This window comes from Lonchura striata, chromosome 2 (assembly GCF_050655825.1).
Source record: "Lonchura striata isolate lonStrDom1 chromosome 2, ASM5065582v1, whole genome shotgun sequence".
Lineage (NCBI taxonomy): Eukaryota > Metazoa > Chordata > Aves > Passeriformes > Estrildidae > Lonchura > Lonchura striata.
The window spans coordinates 156,111,470-156,136,138 of NC_140704.1; the positions used below are offsets into that span (position 1 = coordinate 156,111,470).

The window sequence follows — 24,669 nt, forward strand, 5'->3', positions numbered from 1 at the left end:
GCACTGGGGTGGCATTGGGTTGGTGGCTCTGATGTGACACTGATGGTGACACTGATGGTGGCACCGGTGTGACACTGATAGTGGCACTGGGATGGCATTGGGTTGGTGGCACTGCGTTGGTGGCATTGATGGTGGCACTGCGGGGACACCAATAAAGGCACGGTGGCACTTGGGTGGTGGCATTGGGGTGACACTGATGGTGGCACTGCGGGGACACCAATAAAGGCACGGTGGCAGCAGCTGGTGGCACTGGGGTGACACTGATGGTGGCATTGGGGTGGTGACACTGGTGTGACACTGATGGTGGCACTGATGGTGACACTGGGGTGACACTGATGGTGGCACTGATGGTGACACCAATAAAGGCACGGTGGCACTTGGGTGGTGGCATTGGGGTGACACTGGGTTGGTGACACTGATGGTGACACTGGTGTGACAATGATGGTGGCACTGCTGGTGGCACTGGGGTGACACTGGGTTGGTGGCACTGATGTGACACTGATGGTGGCACTGCTGGTGGCATTGGTGTGGCACTGGGGTGGCACTGCTGGTGGCACTGGGGTGGCACTGGGTTGGTGGCACTGATGGTGACCCTGGGGTGACACTGATGGTGGCACTGATGGTGGCATTGGGGTGGTGGCTCTGATGTGACACTGATGGTGGCTCTGATGGTGACACTGGGGTGGCATTGATGGTGGCACTGAGGGGACACCAATAAAGGCACAATGGCAGCAGCTGGTGGCATTGGTGTGACAATGATGGTGGCACTGATGGTGACCCTGGGGTGGCACTGATGGTGGCATTGGGTTGGTGGCTCTGATGTGACACTGATGGTGGCACTGCTGGTGACCCTGGGGTGGCACTGATGGTGGCACTGATGGTGGCACTGGTGTGACACTGATGGTGGCACTGCTGGTGACCCTGGGGTGGCACTGATGGTGGCACTGATGGTGGCACCGGTGTGCCACTGATGGTGGCACTGGGGTGGCATTGGGTTGGTGGCTCTGATGTGACAATGATGGTGGCACTGATGGTGACACTGGGGTGACACTGATGGTGGCACTGGGGTGACATTGGGTTGGTGGCTCTGATGTAACACTGATGGTGGCACTGATGGTGGCACCGGTGTGACACTGATGGTGGCACTGGGATGGCATTGGGTTGGTGGCACTGCGTTGGTGGCATTGATGGTGGCACTGAGGGGACACCAATAAAGGCACGGTGGCAGCAGCTGGTGGCATTGGGGTGACACTGATGGTGGCACTGCGGGGACACCAATAAAGGCATGGTGGCAGCAGCTGGTGACACTGGTGTGACACTGATGGTGGCTCTGATGGTGACACTGGTGTGACACTGATGGTGGCTCTGATGGTGACACTGGGGTGACATTGATGGTGGCACTGAGGGGACACCAATAAAGGCACGGTGGCACTTGGGTGGTGGCATTGGGGTGACACTGGGTTGGTGACACTGATGGTGACACTGGTGTGACAATGATGGTGGCACTGATGGTGACCCTGGGGTGGCACTGATGGTGGCACTGGGGTGACACTGATGGTGACAATGATGGTGGCACTGATGGTGGCATTGGGGTGGCATTGGGTTGGTGGCACTGATGTGACACTGATGGTGACACTGATGGTGGCACTGATGGTGGCACTGGGGTGACACTGGGTTGGTGGCACTGATGGTGGCACTGGGGTGACACTGGGTTGGTGGCACTGGTGGTGGCACTGGGGTGACACTGGTCCATACTGGCCCATACTGGTCCCATAGTGATCTATACTGGTCCGTACTGGTTTATACTGGTCCCGTAGCGATCTGTACTGGTTTATGCTGGTCCATACTGGTCCATACTGGTTTTTACTGGTCCATACTGGTTTTTACTGGTCCATACTGGTTTATACTGGTCCATACTGGTTTTTACTGGTTTATACTGGTCCCATAGCGATCTATACTGGTTTATACTGGTCCATACTGGTTTATACTGGTCCATACTGGTCCCATAGCAATCTATACTGGTTTATACTGGTTTATACTGGTTTATACTGGTCCATACTGGTTTATATTGGTTTATATTGCTTTACACTGGTCCCATAGCAATCTATACTGGTCCATACTGGTTTGTACTGGTCCATACTGGTCCATACTGGTTTATATTGCTTTATACTGGTCCCAAAGCAATCTATACTGGTCCATACTGGTTTATACTGGTCCATACTGGTTTGTACTGGTTTATATTGCTTTACACTGGTCCCATAGCAATCTATACTGGTCCAAACTGGTTTGTACTGGTCCATACTGCTCCAATACTGGTTTTTACTGGTCCCATACTGGTCCATACTGGTCCATACTGCTCCCCTAACAGTCTGTACCGGTTTATACTGGTCTATACTGGTTTATACTGGTCCATACTGGTTTGTATTGGTTTATATTGCTTTACACTGGTCCCATAGCGATCTATACTGGTCCATACTGGTTTGTACTGGTCCATACCGCTCCAATACTGGTTTTTACTGGTCCTATACTGGTCCATACTGGTCCATACTGCTCCCCTAACAGTCTGTACTGGTTTATACTGGTCTATTCTGGTTTATACTGGTCCATACTGGTCCCATACCAGTCTATACTGGTCCATACTAGTTTTTACTGGTCCCATACTGGTTTATATTGGTTTATACTGCTCCCATAGCGATCTATACTGGATTATACTGGTTTATACTGGTCCCATACCAGTCTATACTGGTCCATACTGGTTTATACTGGTCGATAGTGGTCCATACTGGTTTATACTGGTCCCATACCGATCTATAATGGTCCCATACTGGTCTATACTGGTTTATACTGGTCTATACTGTTTTTTTACTGATCCATACTGGTTTTTACTGGTTTATACTGGTCCCATAGTGATCTATACTGGTCTATACTGGTTTATACTGGTCCATACTGGTTTTTACTGGTTTATACTGGTCCCATAGTGATCTATACTGGTTTATACTGGTCTATACTGGTCTATACTTGTCCATACTGGTTTATACTGGTCCATACTGGTTTTTACTGGTTTATACTGGTCCCATAGTGATCTATACTGGTCTATACTGGTTTATACTGGTCCATACTGGTTTTTACTGGTTTATACTGGTCCCATAGTGATCTATACTGGTTTATACTGGTCTATACTGGACTATACTTGTCCATACTGGTTTATACTGGTTCATACTGGTTTTTACTGGTTTATACTGGTCTATACTGGTCTATACTGGTCCATACTGGTTTTTACTGGTTTATACTGGTCCCATAGTGATCTATACTGGTTTATACTGGTCTATACTGGTCTATACTTGTCCATACTGGTTTCTACTGGTCCATACTGGTTTTTACTGGTTTATACTGGTCCCATAGTGATCTATACTGGTTTATACTGGTCTATACTGGTTTTTACTGGTCCATACTGGTTTTTACTGGTCTATACTGGTGACCCCCCGCGCGCCCCCCGCCCTCTCCCCCCAAGCCCCGCCCCCACCCCTCCCATTGGCCCACCCCTTCCGTGACGTCACCGAGCCCCGCCCCCACCACCCCCACCGTCCCTCCCCATCCCACCGCCCACCTCCCCCTCCCATTGGCCGCCTCACCCATCGCTCCACCCTCCTCCCAATCCCATTGGCTCCCTCCCCCCTCGCCCCGCCCCTGGCCGCTTCCCATTGGCCGCACCACACCCCCCCCCCCGAGGGAGGGCGGGAGGGAGGAAGCCGTGAGGGCGGCCAAGATGGCGGCGGGGTGAGGCGGCGATGGCGGCGGCGATGTCGGGGCCGGAGGAGCGCGATGGCGGCGGCCCCGCCGCTCCCTCCGCCCCCTCGGCGCCCGCTCCCGCACCCGCGGCCGGGATCAGCGGAGGAGGAGGAGGAGGAGGAGCGGCGGAGAGCGGCGAGGAGGCGGCGGCGCTGCTGCTGGAGGCGGGCGGCGATCCGGACGCGCCGCCCAAGAAGCGGCTGAGGGCGGCCGGCAGCGGCGGCGGCGGCGGCGGCGGCGGCGCGGAGGGGGCGGCGGGCAGCGTGAAGCTGGAGGAGCGGCTGCACTCCGTGCTCTGCTGCACCGTGTGCCTCGACCTGCCCAAGGCCTCCGTCTACCAGGTACGGGGGGAACGGGGGACGGGGACGTGGGGACACTGGGGGTGGCGCTGGGGACATGGGGACAGGGATTTGGGGATTTGGGGACATGGGGACAGTGGTGGTGGCACTGGGGACATGGGGACAGGGATTTGGGGATTTGGGGACACTGGGGGTGGCGCTGGGGACATCGATTTGGGGACAGGGATTTGGGGATTTGGGGACATGGGGACACTGGGGGTGGCGCTGGGGACATGGGGACAGGGATTTGGGGATTTGGGGACATGGGGACAGTGGTGGTGGCACTGGGACACCCCTGTGGGGACATGGGACAGGGATTTAGGGACATGGGGACAGTGGTGGTGGCACTGGGGACATGGGGACAGGGATTTGGGGATTTGGGGACATGGGGACACTGGGGGTGGCACTGGGACACCCCTGTGGGGACAGGGGACAGGGATTTGGGGATTTTGGGACAGAGATTTGGGGACATGGGGATTTGGGGACAGGGATTTGGGACATGGGGACAGGAGGTGGTGGCACTGGGACACCCCTTGGGGACACCAGGACACCCCTTGGGGATATGGGGACATCGATTTGGGGACAGGGATTTGGGAACATGGTGACAGTGGTGGTGGCACTGGGACACCCCTTGGGGACATGGGACAGGGATTTGGGGACATGGGGACACTGGGGGTGACACCGGGGACATGGGGACAGGAATTTGGGGACAGGGATTTGGGGATTTGGGGACATGGGGACAGTGGGGGTGGCACTGGGGACATGGGGACAGGGATTTGGGGACATGGGGACACTGGGGGTGGCACTGGGGACAGGGGACAGGGATTTGGGGATTTGGGGACATGGGGACAGTGGTGGTGGCACTGGGGACATGGGGACAGGGATTTGGGGACAGGGATTTGGGGATTTGGGGACATGGGGACACTGGGGGTGACACTGGGGACATGGGGACAGGGATTTGGGGATTTGGGGACATGGGGACAGTGGGGGTGGCACTGGGACACCCCTTGGGGACAGGGATTTGGGGACATGGGGACATGGGGACATGGGGACAGGGATTTGAGGACAGGAATTTGGGGATTTGGGGACATGGGGACACTGGGGGTGGCACTGGGGACATGGGGACAGGGATTTGGGGACAGGGATTTGTGGATTTGGGGACATGGGGACAGTGGGGGTGGCACTGGGGACATGGGGACAGGGATTTGGGGATTTGGGGACGTGGGGACACTGGGGGTGGCACTGGGGACATGGGGACAGGGATTTGGGGACAGGAATTTGGGGATTTGGGGACATGGGGACAGTGGGGGTGGCACTGGGGACATGGGGACAGGGATTTGGGGACATGGGGACAGTGGTGGTGGCACTGGGACACCCCTTGGGGACGGGGGACAGGGATTTGGGACATGGGGACAGTGGTGGTGGCACTGGGAGACCCCTTGGGGATATGGGGACATCGATTTGGGGACATGGGGACATGGGGACAGTGGTGGTGGCACTGGGACACCCCTTGGGGACACCAGGACACCCCTTGGGGATATGGGGACATCGATTTGGGGACAGGGATTTGGGGATTTGGGGACATGGGGACACTGGGGGTGACACTGGGGACATGGGGACAGGGATTTGGGCATAGGGATTTGGGGATTTGGGGACATGGGGACAGTGGGGGTGGCACTGGGGACATGGGGACAGGGATTTGGGGATTTGGGGACATGGGGACAGTGGGGGTGGCACCGGGACACCCCTGTGGGGACATGGGACAGGGATTTGGGACATGGGGACATGGGGACATGAGGTGGTGGCACTGGGACACCCCTTGGGGATATGGGGACATCGATTTGGGGACAGGGATTTGGGAACATGGTGACAGTGGTGGTGGCACTGGGACACCCCTTGGGGACAGGGGACAGGGATTTGGGGACATGGGGACAGTGGTGGTGGCACCGGGGACATGGGGACAGGGATTTGGGGATAGGGATTTGGGGATTTGGGGACATGGGGACAGTGGTGGTGGCACCGGGACATCCCTGTGGGGACAGGGGACAGGGATTTGGGGATTTGGGGACATGGGGACACTGGGGGTGGCACTGGGGACATGGGGACAGGGATTTGGGGATTTTGGGACAGAGATTTGGGGACATGGGGATTTGGGGACAGGGATTTGGGACATGGGGACAGGAGGTGGTGGCACTGGGACACCCCTTGGGGACACCAGGACACCCCTTGGGGATATGGGGACATCGATTTGGGGACAGGGATTTGGGGATTTGGGGACATGGGGACAGTGGGGGTGGCACCGGGGACATGGGGACAGGGATTTGGGGATTTGGGGACATGGGGACAGTGGTGGTGGCACTGGGACACCCCTGTGGGGACATGGGACAGGGATTTGGGGACATGGGGACACTGGGGGTGGCACCGGGACACCCCTGTGGGGACATGGGACAGGGATTTGGGGATTTGGGGACAGGGATTTGGGGATTTGGGGACATGGGGACAGTGGTGGTGGCACTGGGACACCCCTTGGGGACACCAGGACACCCCTTGGGGATATGGGGACATCGATTTGGGGACATGGGGACAGGAGGTGGTGGCACTGGGGACGTGGGGACATCGATTTGGGGACAGGGATTTGGGGATTTGGGGACGTGAGGACAGTGGTGGTGGCACTGGGACACCCGTGTGGGGACAGGGACAGGGATTTGGAGATTTGGGGACATGGGGACAGGGATTTGGGGACGTGGGATGGGGATTTGGGGACATGGGGACAGTGGTGGTGGCACCAGGACACCCCTGTGGGGACATGGGACAGGGATTTGGGGACATGGGGACATCGCTTGCAGACATGGGGACAGGGATTTGGAGTCGTGGGACAGGGATTTGGGGACAGGCACTGGTGGCACCAGGACATCCCCAGGTGGCACCAGGACACCCCTAGGGGACACCAGGACACCCCTTGGGGACATGGGACAGGGATTTGGGGATTTGGGGATTTGGGGACATGGGGACAGGAGGTGGTGGCACTGGGGCACCCCTGTGGGGACACCAGGACACCCCTTGGGGACATGGGACAGGGATTTGGGGATTTGGGGATTTGGGGATTTGGGGACAGGAGGTGGTGGCACTGGGGCACCCCTGTGGGGACACCAGGACACCCCTTGGGGATATGGGGACATCGATTTGGGGACATGGGACAGGGATTTGGGGATTTGGGGACATGGGGACAGTGGTGGTGGCACCAGGACATCCCTGTGGGGACATGGGACAGGAATTTGGGGACATGGGGACAGTGCTGGTGGCACCAGGACACCCCCAGGTGGCACCAGGAGACGTCCTGAGGGGATTTGGGGACATGGGGACACGTGGTGGTGGCACTGGGACACCCCTTGGGGACAGGGGAGAGGGATTTGGGGGCGTGGGGACAGTGCCACCCTCTTGGGGACATGGGGACAGAGCTGAGGTGGCACTGCCACACCCCCCTGGGGTGTCCCTGTCACCCTTGGGTGTCCCTGTCACCTTTGGGTGTCCCTGTCACCTTTGGTGTTCCTGTCACCCTTGGGTGTCCCTGTCACCCTTGGGTGTCTCTGTCACCTTTGGGTGTCCCTGTCACCCCCTTGGGTGGCCCTGTCACCCTTGGGTGTCCCTGTCACCCCCTTGGGTGTCCCTGTCACCCCCTTGGGTGGCACTGTCACCCTTGGGTGTCCCTGTCACCCTTGGGTGTCCCTGTCACCTTTGGGTGGCCCTGTCACCCTTGGGTGTCCCTGTCACCTCCCTGGGCCACCAAACTGTCCTCAGGGCCACCAAGGCGAGGCTGGAGGAATTAATTGGGGATTAATTAATAATGGAGCCAATTAATGATTGATTGATTGATTGAATGATTGGTTGATGGATTGGTTGATTGATTGATTCAGGGATTGATTAGTTAGGTCTGGGCTTAATGACGTAATTGAATAAATGGATTTAATTGGATTAATTAATTACATTAATTAAAACTGGGATTTCTTAATTAACTGAATTAAATAAGGAATTAAATTAATTAAATTAAAGCTGGGACTGATTAATCCAAAATTGGGATCCAATTATTTGATCGGTTCAGGGATTGATTAGTTCGGTCTGGGGTTTGTTAATTAAGTAATTTATTTAGATTAATTAAATCAATGAAATGAAATTAATTGAATTAATTTAAACTGGGAGTTGTTAATTAATGAAATTAACTAATTTAATTAATTGAATTAAAGATGGGATTGATTAATCCCAAATTGGAATACAATTAATTGATTGGTGGATTGCTTCAGGGATCGATTAGTTAGGTCTGGGGTTTGTTAATTAAGTAATTAAATTAATTAAATGAAATGTATTGAATTAATTAAAACTGGGATTTGTTAATCAAAGATGGGATTAATTAATTGCAAATTTGGATCCAATTAATTGATTGATTGGTTCAGGGATTGATTAGGTAGGTCTGGGGTTTGTTAATTAAGTAATTAAATTAATTAATGTAGTTAATTAAAGCTTGGATTTGTTAATTAATTTTGGGATTAATTAAAATTGTGATTAATTAACCCCAAATTGTGATCAAATTAATTGATTAATTGATTGATTGATTGGTTCAGGGATTGATTAGTTAGCTCTGGGACTAGTTAATTAATTAATTAAATTCATTTAATTCTGGGGTTAATTAATCCTAGGATGGGATTAAATCCAGGGATTAATTAAACCTGGGATTTAATTACTTAAATCAGGGATGTAATTAATTCTGGGATTTAATTAATCCTGGGATTTAATTAATCCCGGGATTAATTAATGCCAGGATGGAATTAAATCCAGGGGTTCATTAAACCTGGGATTAGCGAGACTCCAGAATTAATTAATCCCTGGATTAATTAATGGATCTGATCCCATCCTGGCATTAAACCCAGATTAAATTAAATCCCAGGTTTAATTAAATCCTGGGATTAATTAAACCCAGATTAAATTAAATCCAGATTTTAAACAAATCCTGGGATTAATTAAAGACAAACTTAATTAAATGCAGATTTTAATTTGATCCTGGGATTAATTAAACCCAGATTTAATTAAATCCCGATTTAATTAAATCCTGGGATTTAATAATGACAGAGTTTATTAAATGCAGATTTTAATTAAATCCTGGGATTAATTAAATCCCAGATCTGATTCCAGCCTGGGATCAATGGGGATCAATGAGGATCAATGGGGATCAATGGGGACCAATGGAAAATTTGGGATCAATGGGGATCAATGGGAAATTTGGGAATCAATGGGGATCAATGGGGGATCAATGGGAAATTTGGGAATCAATGGGGATCAATGGGGATCAATGGGAAATTAGGGATCAATGGGGATCAATGGGGATCAATGGGGATCAATGGGAAATTGGGGATCAATGGGGATCAATGGGGATCAATGGGAAATTAGGGATCAATGGGGATCAATGGGGATCAATGGGAAATTGGGGATCAATGGGGATCAATGGGGATCAATGGGAAATTAGGGATCAATGGGGATCAATGGGGATCAATGGGAAATTGGGGATCAATGGGGATCAATGGGGATCAATGGGAAATTTGGGATCAATGGGGATCAATGGGGATCAATGGGAAATTGGGGATCAATGGGGATCAATGGGAAATTGGAAATAAATGGGGAATCAATGGGGGATCAGTGGGAATGGGGATCAATGGGGATCAATGGGAAATTTGGAATCAATGGGGAATCAATGGGAAATTGGGAATCAATGGGGAATCAATGGGGAATCAGTGGGAATGGGGATCAATGGGGATCAATGGGAAATTGGGAATCAATGGGGATCAATGGGGGATCAATGGGAAATTTGGGAATCAATGGGGAATCAATGGAGGATCAGTAGGAATGGGGATCAATGGGGATCAATAGGGAATTAATGGGGAATAAATGAGGATCAAAGGGAATTGAAATCAATCGGAAATCAATGGGAAATTGGGGATCAATGGGGATCAATGGGAAATTGGAAATTAATGGGGAATTCTACTGGGAAATTCCAATGGGGAATTGGGAATCAATGGGGAATTCCAATGGGAAATGGGGAATCAATGGGGAATTCCAATGGGAAATTCCAATGGGAAATTTGGGATCAATGGGGAATTCCAATGGGAAATTGGGAATCAATGGGGATCAATGGGAAATGGGGAATCAATGGGGAATTCCAATGGGAAATTCCAATGGGGAATTGGGAATCAATGGGGAATTCCAATGGGAAATTGGGAATCAATGGGGATCAATGGGAAATGGGGAATCAATGGGGAATTCCAATGGGAAATTCCAATGGGAAATTTGGGATCAATGGGGAATTCCAATGGGAAATTCCAATGGGGAACTGGGAATCAATGGGGAATTCCAATGCGGAATTCCAATGGGAGTTGGGGATCAATGGGGAATCAATGGGGAATTCCAATGGGAAATTGGGAATCAATGGAGAATCAATAGGGATCAATGGGAAATGGGGAATTAATGGGAAATACTAATGGGGAATTCCAATGGGGAATTCCAATGGGAAATAGGGAATGAGTGGGAATGTCCAGTGGGAGGTGCGGAACCAATGGGGAATCAAATGCCCGCCCCGTGCCTCAGTTTCCCTTCTCCAACCTCAACAACACATTCCACCACTGCTAAAAATCCCTAAAAATCCCTAAAAAATCCCTAAAAATCCCTAAAAATTCCCAATTTTTTTTTGGAATCCCGCAGTGCACCAACGGGCACCTGATGTGCGCGGGCTGCTTGATCCACCTGCTGGGAAATGGGAATGGATGGGAAATTCCATTGGGAATTGGGGATCAATGGGGAATTCCAATGGGGAAATTGGGAATCAATGGGGAATCAATGGGGAATTGGGAATCAATGGGGAATCAATGGGGAATCAATGGGAAATGGGGAATTCCAGTGGGAAATTCCAATGGGGAATAGGGAATCTATGGAGGATTCCAATGGGAAATTCCAATGGGGAATTCCAATGGGGAATCAATGTGGAATTCCAATGAGGAATTGGGAATCAATGGCGATCAATGTGGATCAATGGGAAATGGGGAATTAATGGGGAATCAATGGGAAATTCCAGTGGGAAATTTCACTGGGAAATTGGGAATCAATGGGAAATTCCAATGGGGAGTTCCAATGGGGAAAATTGGGAATCAATTGAGCTCCAACACCAGCATCACCAACCGTGCCTCAGTTTCCCTTCTCCAACCCCAACAACACATTCTGCCACTGCTAAAAATCCATAAAAATCCCTAAAAATCCCTAAAAATTCCCAATTTTTTTTTGGAATCCCGCAGTGCACCAACGGGCACCTGATGTGCGCGGGCTGCTTCATCCACCTGCTGGGAAATGGGAATGGATGGGAAATTCCAATGGGGATTGGGGATCAATGGGGAATTCCAGTGGGGAAATTGGGAATCAATGGGGAATCAATGGGGAAATTGGGAATCAATGGGGAATCAATGGGAAATTGGTAATCAATAGGGAATCAATGGGGATCAATGGGAAATGGGGAATTCCAGTGGGAAATTCCAATGGGGAATAGGGAATCTATGGAGGATTCCAATGGGAAATTCCAATGGGAAATTCCAATGGGGAATTCCAATGAGGAATTGGGAATCAATGGCGATCAATGTGGATCAATGGGAAATGGGGAATCAATGGGGAATCAATGGGGATCAATGGGAAATGGGGAATTCCAGTGGGAAATTCCAATGGGGAATAGGGAATCTATGGAGGATTCCAATGGGAAATTCCAATGGGGAATTCCAATGGGGAATTGGGAATCAATGGGGAATCAATGGGGAATTGGGAATCAATGGAGAATCAATGGGAAATGGGGAATCAATGGGGAATCAATGGGGATCAATGGGAAATGGGGAATTCCAGTGGGAAATTCCAATGGGGAATAGGGAATCTATGGAGGATTCCAATGGGAAATTCCAATGGGGAATTCCAATGGGGAATTGGGAATCAATGGTGATCAATGTGGATCAATGGCAAATGGGGAATCAATGGGGAATTCCAATGGGAAATTGGGGATCAACGGGGAATTCCAATGGGGAAATTCCAGTGGAAAATTCCAATGGGGAATCAATGTGGAATTCCAATGGGAAATTGGGAATCAATTGAGCTCCACCACCAGCATCACCAACCGTGCCTCAGTTTCCCTTCTCCAACCCCAACAACACATTCCACCACTGCTAAAAATCCCTAAAAATCCCTAAAAAATCCCTAAAAATCCCTAAAAATTCCCAATTTTTTCCTGGAATCCCGCAGTGCACCAACGGGCACCTGATGTGCGCGGGCTGCTTCATCCACCTGCTGGGAAATGGGAATGGATGGGAAATTCCATTGGGAATTGGGGATCAATGGGGAATTCCAGTGGGGAAATTGGGAATCAATGGGGAATCAATGGGGAAATGGGAATCAATGGAGAATTCCAATGGGGAATTCCATTTGGGAATTCCAATGGAAAATTCCAATGGGAAATCAATGTGGAATTCCAATGGGAAATTGGGAATCAATGGGGATCAATGGGAAATGGGGAATTAATGGGGAATTCCAATGGGAAATTTGGGATCAATGGGGAATTCCACTGGGAAATTCCAATGGGGAACTGGGAATCAATGGGGAATTCCAATGGGAGTTGGGGATCAATGGGGAATCAATGGGGAATTCCAATGGGAAATTGGGAATCAATGGAGAATCAATAGGGATCAATGGGAAATGGGGCATTAATGGGAAATATTAATGGGGAATTCCAATGGGGAATTCCAATGGGAAATAGGGAATGAGTGGGAATGTCCAGTGGGAGGTGCGGAACCAATGGGGAATCAAATGCCCGCCCCGTGCCTCAGTTTCCCTTCTCCAACCCCAACAACACATTCCACCACTGCTAAAAATCCCTAAAAATCCCTAAAAAATCCCTAAAAATCCCTAAAAATTCCCAATTTTTTTTTGGAATCCCGCAGTGCACCAACGGGCACCTGATGTGCGCGGGCTGCTTGATCCACCTGCTGGGAAATGGGAATGGATGGGAAATTCCATTGGGAATTGGGGATCAATGGGGAATTCCAATGGGGAAATTGGGAATCAATGGGGAATCAATGGGGAATTGGGAATCAATGGGGAATCAATGGGGAATCAATGGGAAATGGGGAATTCCAGTGGGAAATTCCAATGGGGAATAGGGAATCTATGGAGGATTCCAATGGGAAATTCCAATGGGAAATTCCAATGGGGAATCAATGTGGAATTCCAATGAGGAATTGGGAATCAATGGCGATCAATGTGGATCAATGGGAAATGGGGAATTAATGGGGAATCAATGGGAAATTCCAGTGGGAAATTCCACTGGGAAATTGGGAATCAATGGGAAATTCCAATGGGGAGTTCCAATGGGGAAAATTGGGAATCAATTGAGCTCCACCACCAGCATCACCAACCGTGCCTCAGTTTCCCTTCTCCAACCCCAACAACACATTCCACCACTGCTAAAAATCCCTAAAAATCCCTAAAAATTCCCAATTTTTTTTTGGAATCCCGCAGTGCACCAACGGGCACCTGATGTGTGCGGGCTGCTTCATCCACCTGCTGGCCGACTCGCGGCTGAAGGAGGAGCAGGCCACGTGCCCCAACTGCCGCTGCGAGATCTCCAAGAGCCTCTGCTGCCGCAACCTGGCCGTGGAGAAGGCGGTCAGCGAGCTGCCGGCCGAGTGCGGCTTCTGCGCCCGCCAGTTCCCCCGCTCCCTGCTCGAGCGACACCAGAAGGAGGAGTGCCAGGACAGGTCGGGAAGTTTGGGAATGTTTTGGGAATTTTTGGGGATTTTTTTGGGGATTTTTTTCCAGGTTTTCTGGTGATTTTCGGTGGTTTTTTGGTGGTTTTCGGGAGGTTTTTGGCGGTTTCGCGATGGTTGCCCACCTAGAAGTTCTTGAGATGTTCCTTGGGGCAGCAGCAGAGAAAGGGTTAGGAGAGGTTGGGAATTTTTGGGAATTTTTGGGGATTTTTTGGGTTTTTTGGGGGTTTTGTGGTGGTTTTTGGCGGTTTCGCGATGGTTGCCCACCTAAAAGTTCTTGAGATGTTCCTTGGGGCAGCACCAGAGGAAGTGTTAGGTGAGGTTGGGAATTTTTTGGGAATTTTTTGGGATTTTTTGGGATTTTGGGGGGTTTTGTGGTGGTTTTTGGTGGTTTCACGATGGTTGCCCACCTAAAAGTTCTTGAGATGTTCCTTGGAGCTCCACCAGCAGCAGCGTGAGGATGTCTGAGGACTGGGAACGTTCGGAGCGGGATTTGGGCTGGATTTTGGGAATCCTGGCTGGAATTTTTGGGATTTTGGGGAGGTGCTGTGGGATTTGGTGCCGCTTTGGTGCCGGTGGGACGCGGCCGTGGAGAAGGCGGTCAGCGAGCCGCCGGCCGAGTGCGGCTTCTGCGCCCGCCAGTTCCCCCGCTCCCTGCTCGAGCGACACCAGAAGGAGGAGTGCCAGGACAGGTCGGGAAGTTCGGGAATGTTTTGGGAATTTTTGGGGATTTTTTTTCCAGGTTTTCTGGTGATTTTTGGTGAATTTTGGTGATTTTTTTGGGGGTTTTGTGGTGTTTTTTGGTGGTTTCGCGATGGTTGCCCACCTAAAAGTTCTTGAGATGTTCCTTGGGGCAGCAGCAGAGAAAGGGTTAGGAGAGGTTGGGAATTTTTTGGGAATTTTTGGGGATTTTTTGGGTTTTTTGGGGGTTTTGTGGTGGTTTTTGGCGGTTTCGCGATGGTTGCCCACCTAGAAGTTCTTGAGATGTTCCTTGGAGCAGCAGCAGAGAAAGGGTTAGGAGAGGTTGGGAATTTTTTGGGATTTTTTGGGATTTTTGGGGGTTTCTTGGTGGATTTTGGTGGTTTTTGGTGGTTTTGGGATGGTTTCCCACCTAAAAGTTCTTGAGATGTTCCTTGGAGTAGCAGCAGAGAAAGGGTTAGGAGAGGTTGGGAATTTTTTGGGATTTTTTGGGAGATTTTGGGATTTTTGGGATTTTTGTGGTGGTTTTTGGCGGTTTCGCGATGGTTGCCCACCTAAAAGTTCTTGAGATGTTCCTTGGAGCAGCACCAGTTCCTCTGCTCTGCTCGAGTGACTCCAGAAGGAGGAGTGCCAGGACAGGTCGGGAAGTTCGGGAATGTTTTGGGAATTTTTTGGGATTTTTTTGGGGATTTTTTTTCCAGGTTTTGTGGTGATTTTTGGTGAATTTTGGGGATTTTTTGGGGGTTTCTTGGTAATTTTTGGTGGTTTCGGGATGGTTTCCCACCTAAAAGTTCTTGAGATGTTCCTTGGAGCAGCACCAGAGGAAGTGTTAGGTGAGGTTGGGAATTTTTTGGGGATTTTTTGGGATTTTTTTGGGATTTTTGGGGGTTTCATGGTGGTTTTTGGCGGTTTCGCGATGGTTGCCCACCTAAAAGTTCTTGAGATGTTCCTTGGAGAGCCACCAAAGAGAGCGTGAGGATAGATGAGAGATGGAGAATAGATTTTGGGATTTTTTTAGGATTTTTTGGAATGTTTTGGGATTTTTCGGTAATTTTTTTGGGATTTTTGGGATTTTTGTGGTGGTTTTTTGGTGTTTTCCTGATGGTTTCCCACCTAAAAGTTCTTGAGATGTTCCTGGGAGCAGCACCAGAGGAATTGTTAGGAGAGGTTGGGAATTTTTTGGGAATTCTTTTTGGGATTTTTGGGGGTTTTGTGGTGGTTTTTGGCGGTTTCGGGTTGGTTTCCCACCTAAAAGTTCTCCCAAATTTCCACTCTTGATTTTCCATTTTTATCCCAAATTTCCACTTGTGATTTTCCACTTTCATCCCAAATTTCCGACTTTGATTTTCCATTTTTATCCCAAATTTTCCAATCTGTTTTTTCCACTTTTATCCCAAATTTCCCACTCTGCTTTTCCATTTCTCTCCCAACTTTTCCCATTTTCATCCCAAATTTTCCCATTTCTCTCCCAAATTTTCCACCCTTGATTTTCATTTTCATCCCAAATTTCCACTCTGATTTTCCACTTTTATCCCAAATTTTCACTCTCAATTTTCCCGTTTCTCTCCCAAATTTTCCCGTTTCTTTCCCAAATTTCCACGCTTGATTTTCCATTTCTCTGCCAAATTTCCCACCTTTCCCGCCGCTCCCACCCAACCAAACATCCCGAAAAATTCCAAAAATTCCCAAAAATCCCCCAAAAATTCCCCAGAAATTTCCAAAAAATTCCCGAAAATTCCCCCAAAATTCCCAAAAATTCCCAAAAAATTCCCCCCAAATTTCCCCAAAATCTCCCACTCTTGATTTTCCATTTTTCTCCCAAATTTTTCCATTTCTCTCCCAATTTCCCACTCTGATTTTCCATTTTTATCCCAAATTTCCACTCTTGATTTCCCATTTCTCTCCCAAATTTTCTGTTTCTCTCCCAAATTTCCAACTTTGATTTTCCATTTTTATCCCAAATTTTCATTCTCAATTTTCCACATTTATCCCAATTTTCCTTCTCTGATTTCCCATTTTTCTCTCTAATTTTCCCATTTTTGTCCCGAATTTCCCATTCTGATTTTCCACTTTTATCCCAAATTTCCACTCTTGATTTTCCATTTTCATCCCAAATTTCCGACTTCGGTTTTCCATTTCTCTCCCAAATTTCCCACCTTTCCCACCTCTCTCACCCCACCAAAATTCCTAAAAAATACCCAAAAATTCCAAAAAAATACCCAAAAATTCCAAAAAATTCCCCAAAAATCCCCCCAAAAATCCCCAAAAATTCCCCAAAATCCCCGGAATTCCGCGTTTTCCGCAGGGTGACGCGGTGCAAGTCCCATTGGATCGGCTGCCCCTGGCAGGGTCCCTTCCACGAGCTCTCGGTGCCCAAATTCCCCCAAAATTCCCCCAAAATTCCCCCAAAATTCCCCCAAAACTCCCAAAAAATTTCCCCAAAAATTCCCCCAAATTCCCCAAAAATTCCCCCAAAATTTCCCCAATTTTCCCCAAAATTTCCCAGTCTTGATTTTCCATTTCTCTCCCAAATTTTCCCACTCTGATTTTCCATTTCCATCCCAAATTTCCACTCTTGATTTCCCATTTCTCTCCCAAATTTTCCCATTTTTATCCCAAATTTCCCACTCTTGATTTCCCATTTCTCTCCCAAATTTTCCCATTTCTCTCCCAAATTTTCAACTCCGATTTTCCACATTTATCCCAAATTTCCCACTTCGGTTTCCCATTTCTCTCCCAAATTTCCCGCCTTTCCCACCTCTCTCACCCCACCAAAATTCCTAAAAAATACCCAAAAATTCCAAAAAAATACCCAAAAATTCCCCAAAATTCCCCCAAAAAATCCCAAAAATCCCCAAAAATCCCCCAAAATTCCCCAAAAATTCCCCAAATCCCCGGAATTCCGCGTTTTCCGCAGGGTGACGCGGTGCAAGTTCCAGCGGATCGGCTGCCCCTGGCAGGGTCCCTTCCACGAGCTCTCGGTGCACGAGGCCGCCTGCTCCCACCCCACCAAGACGGGCAACGAGCTGATGGAGATCCTGGACGAGATGGACCAAACGCGCAAGAAGGAGATGCAGCTCTACAACAGCATCTTCAGCCTGCTCAGCTTCGAGAAGATCGGCTACACCGGTACGGGAACCCACCAGAATTCCCAAAAATTCCACCGCATTTTGACGGTTTTATGAAGGTTTTATGGGGTTTTCTGAAGGTTTTATGGGGTTCTCCAAGGGTTTTCCATGGTTTTCTGAAGGTTTTATGGGATTTTCTGAAGGTTTTATGGGTTCTCCAAGGGTTTTCCATGGTTCTCCAAGGGTTTTCCGTTGGTTTCTGAAGGTTTTCCATGGTTTTAGGAAGGTTTTATGGGTTCTCCAAGGGTTTTCTATGGTTCTCCAAGGGTTTTCTATGGTTCTCCAAAGGTTTTATGGGGTTTTCCGAAGGTTTCATGAGGTTCTCCAAGGGTTTTCCGTTGGTTGCTGAAGGTTTTCCATAGTTTTATGAAGGTTTTATGGGTTCTCCAAGGGTTTTCCATGGTTCTCCAAGGGTTTTCCGTGGTTTTCTGAAGGTTTTATGGGGTTCTCCAAGGGTTTTCCATGGTTTCCTGAAGTTTTTCCGTGGTTTTATGAAGGTTTTATGGGTTCTCCAAGGGTTTTCCGTTGGTTTCTGAAGGTTTTCCGTGGTTTTAGGAAGGTTTTATGGGTTCTCCAAGGGTTTTACATGGTTCTCCAAGGGTTTTCTATGGTTCTCCAAAGGTTTTATGGGGTTTTCCAAAGGTTTCATGAGGTTCTCCAAGGGTTTTCCGTTGGTTTCTGAAGGTTTTATGGGGTTTTCTGAAGGTTTTATGGGTTCTACAAGGGTTTTCCATGGTTCTACAAGGGTTTTCCATTGGTTTCTGAAGGTTTTCCATGGTTTTCTGAAGGTTTTTATGGGGTTCTCCAAGGGTTTTCCATTGGTTTCTGAAGGTTTTCCATGGTTTTCTGAAGGTTTCATGAGGTTCTCCAAGGGTTTTCCGTTGGTTTCTGAAGGTTTTCCATGGTTTTAGGAAGGTTTCATGAGGTTCTCCAAGGGTTTTCCGTTGGTTTCTGAAGGTTTTCCATGGTTTTAGGAAGGTTTTATGGGTTCTCCAAGGGTTTTCCATGGTTCTCCAAGGGTTTTCCATTGGTTTCTGAAGGTTTTATGGGGTTTTCTGAAGGTTTCATGAGGTTCTCCAAGGGTTTTCTGTTGGTTTCTGAAGGTTTTCCATGGTTTTATGAAGGTTTTATGGGTTCTCCAAGGGTTTTCCATTGGTTTCTGAAGGTTTTATGGGTTCTCCAAGGGTTTTCCGTTGGTTTCTGAAGGTTTTATGGGGTTTTCTGAAGGTTTCATGAGGTTCTCCAAGGGTTTTCCATGGTTCTCCAAGGGTTTTCCATTGGTTTCTGAAGGTTTTATGGGGTTTTCTGAAGGTTTCATGAGGTTCTCTAAGGGTTTTCCATGGTTTTATTAAGGTTTTACGGGTTCTCCAAGGGTTTTCCATGGTTCTCCAAGGGTTTTCCATTGGTTTCTGAAGGTTTTATGGGGTTTTCCGAAGATTTTATGGGGTTCTCCAAGGGTTTTCCATGGTTTCCTGAAGTTTTTCCGTGGTTTTATGAAGGTTTTATGGGTTCTCCAAGGGTTTTCCATTGGTTTCTGAAGGTTTTATGGGTTCTCCAAGGGTTTTCCGTTGGTTTCTGAAGGTTTTCCATGGTTTTACGAAGGTTTTATGGGTTCTCCATGGGTTTTCCATGGTTCTCCAAGGGTTTTCCGTTGATTTCTGAAGGTTTTATGGGGTTTTCTGAAGGTTTCATGAGGTTCTCTACGGGTTTTCTGTTGGTTTCTGAAGGTTTTCCATGGTTTTATGAAGGTTTCATGGGGTTCTCCAAGGGTTTTCCGTTGGTTTCTGAAGGTTTTCCGTGGTTTTATGAAGGTTTTATGGGTTCTCCAAGGGTTTTCCATGCTTTTCCAAAGGCTTTTTGGGGATCTCCAAGGGTTTTCCATGGTTCTCCAAAGGTTTTATGGGGCTCTCCAAGGGTTTTCCATGGTTTCCTGAAGGTTTTTTGGGGTCTTCTGAAGGTTTTCCAAGGATTTTCCATGGTTTCCTGAAGGTTTTTTGGGGTCTTCTGAAGGTTTTCCAAGGATTTTCCATGGTTTCCTGAAGGTTTTTTGGGGTCTTCTGAAGGTTTTCCAAGGATTTTCCATGGTTTCATGAAGGTTTCTTTGGGTCTTCTGAAGGTTCTCCAAGGGTTTTCCATGGTTTTCCGAAGGTTTTTTGAGGATCTCTAAGGGTTTTCTGAAGGTTTTCCAAAGGTTTTGTGGGGTTCTCCAAGGGTTTTCCATGGTTTCGTGAAGGTTTCTTGAGGTTTCATGAAGGTTTTTTGGGGTCTTCTGAAGGTTCTCCAAGGGTTTTCCATGGTTTTCCAAGGTTTTCCATGGTTTTCCAAGGTTTTCATGGGGTTCTCCAAGGCTTTTCCATGGTTTCGTGAAGGTTTTCCAGGGTTTTCTGAAGGTTTTCCAAACGTTTTTTTGGGGTTTTCCCAAGTTTTCCTGGGTTTTTCTGGAAAAGGAGATGCAGCTCTACAACAGCATCTTCAGCCTGCTCAGCTTCGAGAAGATCGGCTACACCGGCACGGGAACCCCCAGAAAAATCCCAAAATTCCCAAATTTCCCAAAATTCCATGAAATTTGGGTGGTTTTCTGAAGGTTTCTTGGGGTTTTTTGAAGGTTTTTTTGAAGGTTTTTTTGAAGGTTTCTTGAGGTTTCCTGAAGGTTTATGGGGTTCTCCAAGGGTTTTCCATGGTTTTCCAAAAGTTTTATGGGGTCTTCTGAAGGTTCTCCAAGGGTTTTCCATGGTTTTCCCAAAATTCCCAAAATTCCACGAAATTTGGGTGGTTTTCTGAAGGTTTCTTGGGGTTTTTTGAAGGTTTTTTTGAAGGTTTCTTGAGGTTTCCTGGAGGTTTATGGGGTTCTCCAAGGGTTTTCCATGGTTTTATGAAGGTTTTAAAGGGTTCTCCAAGCGTTTTCCATGGTTTTCCATAAGTTTTTTGGGGTCTTCTGAAGGTTCTCCAAGGGTTTTCCATGGTTTTCCAAGGTTTTTATGGGGTTCCCAAGGGTTTTCCATTGGTTTCTGAAGGTTTTCCATGGCTTTCTGAAGGTTTTTTAGGGTTCTCCACGGGTTTTCCATGGTTCTCCAAGGGTTTTCCATTGGTTTCTGAAGGTTTTCCATGGCTTTCTGAAGGTTTTTTAGGGTTCTCCACGGGTTTTCCATGGTTCTCCAAGGGTTTTCCAGGGTTTTCTGAAGGTTTTCCATGGCTTTCTGAAGGTTTTTTGGGGTTCTTCAAGGGTTTTCCATGGTTCTCCAAGGGTTTTCCATGGTTTCCTGAAGGTTTTCCATGGTTTTCTGAAGGTTTTTTGGGGTTCTCCAAGGGTTTTCCATGGTTCTCCAAGGGTTTTCCAGGGTTTTCTGAAGGTTTTTTGAGGTTTTCCGGAGGTTTTATGAGGTTCTCCAAGGGTTTTTTGAAGGTGCTTTATCTGATGATAATTCCAGGAATTCTCCAGGCTCCTGGTGAATCCGTATAGGATCCAATGATAATTCCGGGAATTCTGTAGGATCCTGGTGACATTTTTTTGGGATCTGGTGATAATTTTGGGAATTCTGCAGGATAACGATGAATCCCTGTAGGATCCCATGAGAATTCCAGGAATTCTGTAGGATCCTGGAGAATCCTCGTAGGATCTGGTGATAATTTTGGGAATTCTGTAGGACAATGATGAATCCTTGTAGGATCCCATGAGAATTCCAGGAATTCTGTAGGACAACGATGAATCCTTGTAGGATCCCATGAGAATTCCAGGAATTCTGTAGGACAATGATGAATCCTTGTAGGATCCCATGAGAATTCCAGGAATTCTGTAGGACAACGATGAATCCTTGTAGGATCTGGTGATAATTTTGGGAATTCTGTAGGACAAGGATGAATCCTTGTAGATTCCATCGATGGCTTCCAGAACGTTGCGCTGAGCAGGAACTCAGCGACAATTCCCACCCTATCCCAATGTTCTCCTGAAGTTCTCCTGACCTTCTCCCAATGTTCTCCCGACCTTCTCCCAACGTTCTCCTGACGTTCTCCTGACGTTCTCCCAATGTTCTCTTAAAGTTCTCCTGAAGTTCTCCCAACGTTCTCCCGACGTTCTCCCGACCTTCTCCCAACGTTATCCTGACGTTCTCCTGACGTTCTCCCAATGTTCTCCTAAAGTTCTCCTGACGTTCTCCTGAAGTTCTCCCGACGTTCTCTCAATGTTCTCCCAACCTTCTCCCAATGTTCTCCTGACGTTCTCCTGAAGTTCTCCCGATGTTCTCCCAATGTTCTCCCAACATTCTCCCAACGTTCTCCTGATGTTCTCCCAAAGTTCTCTCAAAGTTCTCCCAATGTTGTCCCAATGTTCTCTCGACGTTCTCCCAAAGTTCTCCTGAGGTTCTCCCAATGTTCTCCTGACGTTCTCCCGATGTTCTCTCAATGTTGTCCCAAAGTTCTCTCAATGTTGTCCTGATGTTCTCCCGACGTCCTCCCGATGTTCTCCTGACGTTCTCCTGACGTTCTCCCATTCTCTCAATGTTCTCCCAACCTTCTCCCAACCTTCTCCTGACGTTCTCCCAATGTTCTCCCAACCTTCTCCCAGCCTTCTCCTGATGTTCTCCCAATGTTCTCCCAATGTTCCCCCGATGTTCTCCTGACGTGCTCCCAAAGTTCTCGCAATGTTCTCCTGACGTTCTCTCAATGTTCTCCCAACCTTCTCCCAACCTTCTCCCGACCTTCTCCCAACCTTCTCCCCTCTCTCACCCCAAACTTTCTCTCCCCACCAGAGGTGCAGTTCCGCCCGTACCGCACCGACGACTTCATCACGCGCCTCTGCTACGAGACGCCGCGCCTCACTGTCCTCAACCAGACCTGGTGCTCCCGACCTTCTCCCAATGTTCTCCCAACCTTCTCCCGACCTTCTCCCGACCTTCTCCTGACGTTCTCCCAACGTTCTCCCGACCTTCTCCCAATGTTCTCCCAACCTTCTCCTGACATTCTCCCAATGTTCTCCCGACCTTCTCCCAATGTTCTCCTGAAGTTCTCCTGACCTTCTCCCAATGTTCTCCCAATGTTCTCCCTACATTCTCCTGATGTTCTCCCGATGTTCTCTCAATGTTCTCCTGACCTTCTCCCAATGTTCTCCCGACCTTCTCCCAATGTTCTCCCAACGTTCTTCCGACCTTCTCCCAATGTTCTCCTGAAGTTCTCCTGACCTTCTCCCAATGTTCTCCCAATGTTCTCCCAATGTTCTCCCTACATTCTCCTGATGTTCTCCTGATGTTCTCCTGATGTTCTCTCAATGTTCTCCTGACGTTCTCCCAATGTTCTCCCAACGTTCTCCCGACCTTCTCTTGACGTTCTCCCAAAGTTCTCTCAATGTTCTCCCGACGTTCTCCCAAAGTTCTCCCAATGTTCTCCCGATGTTCTCCCGATGTTCTCTCAATGTTCTCCTGATGTTCTCCCAAAGTTCTCGCAATGTTCTCCCAAAGTTCTCCTGATGTTCTCCCAGTGTTCTCCCGATCTTCTCCCAACCTTCTCCCCTCTCTCACCCCAAACTTTCTCTCCCCACCAGAGGTGCAGTTCCGCCCGTACCGCACCGACGACTTCATCACGCGCCTCTACTACGAGACGCCGCGCCTCACTGTCCTCAACCAGACCTGGTGCTCCCGACCTTCTCCCAATGTTCTCCCAACCTTCTCCCGACCTTCTCCCGACCTTCTCCTGACGTTCTCCCAGCGTTCTCCCGACCTTCTCCCAATGTTCTCCCAACCTTCTCCTGACATTCTCCCAATGTTCTCCCAATGTTCTCCCTACATTCTCCTGATGTTCTCCCGATGTTCTCTCAATGTTCTCCTGACCTTCTCCCAATGTTCTCCCGACCTTCTCCCAATGTTCTCCCAACGTTCTTCCGACCTTCTCCCAATGTTCTCCTGAAGTTCTCCTGACCTTCTCCCAATGTTCTCCCAATGTTCTCCCTACATTCTCCTGATGTTCTCCCGATGTTCTCTCAATGTTCTCCTGACCTTCTCCCAATGTTCTCCCGACCTTCTCCCAATGTTCTCCCAACGTTCTTCCGACCTTCTCCCAATGTTCTCCTGAAGTTCTCCTGACCTTCTCCCAGTGTTCTCCCAATGTTCTCCCAATGTTCTCCCTACATTCTCCTGATGTTCTCCTGATGTTCTCCTGATGTTCTCTCAATGTTCTCCTGACGTTCTCCCAATGTTCTCCCAACGTTCTCCCGACCTTCTCTTGACGTTCTCCCAAAGTTCTCTCAATGTTCTCCCGACGTTCTCCCAAAGTTCTCGCAATGTTCTCCCGACGTTCTCCCGATGTTCTCTCAATGTTCTCCCGATGTTCTCCCGATGTTCTCTCAATGTTCTCCCGATGTTCTCCCAAAGTTCTCGCAATGTTCTCCCAAAGTTCTCCTGATGTTCTCCCAGTGTTCTCCCGATCTTCTCCCAACCTTCTCCCCTCTCTCACCCCAAACTTTCTCTCCCCCACCAGAGGTGCAGTTCCGCCCGTACCGCACCGACGACTTCATCACGCGCCTCTACTACGAGACGCCGCGCCTCACCGTCCTCAACCAGACGTGGGTGCTGAAGGCGCGCGTCAACGACTCCGAGCGCAACCCCAACCTGTCCTGCAAGCGCACGCTGAGCTTCCAGCTGATCCTCAAGAGCAAGGTCAACTCGCCCATGGAGTGCTCCTTCCTCCTGCTCGAGGGGCCCTACGACGACGTGAAGATCCGCCCCGTCATCTACCACTTCGTCTTCAGCAACGAGACCAACGAGACCGACTACGTGGCGCTGCCCATCGTCGACTCGGTGGAGTGCAACAAACTGCTGGCGGCCAAGAACATCAACCTGCGCCTTTTTCTATTCCAGATCCAAAAATGAAATGTGACTTCTTCTTCTCCTCCTC

The 24,669-nt window shown here is 48.8% G+C and overlaps 1 protein-coding gene across 3 annotated transcripts; it reads left to right on the top strand.

Annotated features, from left to right (window-relative positions):
* The first annotated feature begins 3,739 nt into the window (after nucleotides 1–3,739).
* On the top strand, nucleotides 3,740–24,669 carry ZFTRAF1 (zinc finger TRAF-type and ring finger containing 1). 3 transcript variants are annotated; one of them, XM_085572731.1, is made up of 4 exons: nucleotides 3,740–4,130; nucleotides 13,713–13,951; nucleotides 17,577–17,788; nucleotides 23,321–23,697. In XM_085572731.1, exons 1-4 carry the CDS (start codon nucleotides 3,789–3,791, stop codon nucleotides 23,680–23,682), a joined length of 1,155 nt encoding a protein of 384 aa, XP_085428857.1. In that variant the 5' UTR covers nucleotides 3,740–3,788; the 3' UTR covers nucleotides 23,683–23,697. The 3 variants fall into 3 exon arrangements, with proteins under 3 accessions (XP_085428857.1, XP_085428858.1, XP_085428856.1); XM_085572732.1 differs by lacking the exon at nucleotides 23,321–23,697 and adding an exon at nucleotides 22,533–23,178; XM_085572730.1 differs by lacking the exon at nucleotides 23,321–23,697 and adding an exon at nucleotides 24,253–24,669 and having other exon boundaries at nucleotides 3,742–4,130.

What these genes read in the sequence shown, in the direction of transcription:
- ZFTRAF1 (XM_085572730.1), top strand. Translation starts at nt 3,789, where the DNA reads ATGGCGGCGGCGATGTCGGGGCCGGAGGAGCGCGATGGCGGCGGCCCC. An exon ending in CCAAGGCCTCCGTCTACCAG is followed by an intron (nt 4,131 to 13,712) that starts GTACGGGGGGAA and finishes GGAATCCCGCAG; the next exon opens with TGCACCAACGGGCACCTGAT. An exon ending in AAGGAGGAGTGCCAGGACAG is followed by an intron (nt 13,952 to 17,576) that starts GTCGGGAAGTTT and finishes CGTTTTCCGCAG; the next exon opens with GGTGACGCGGTGCAAGTTCC.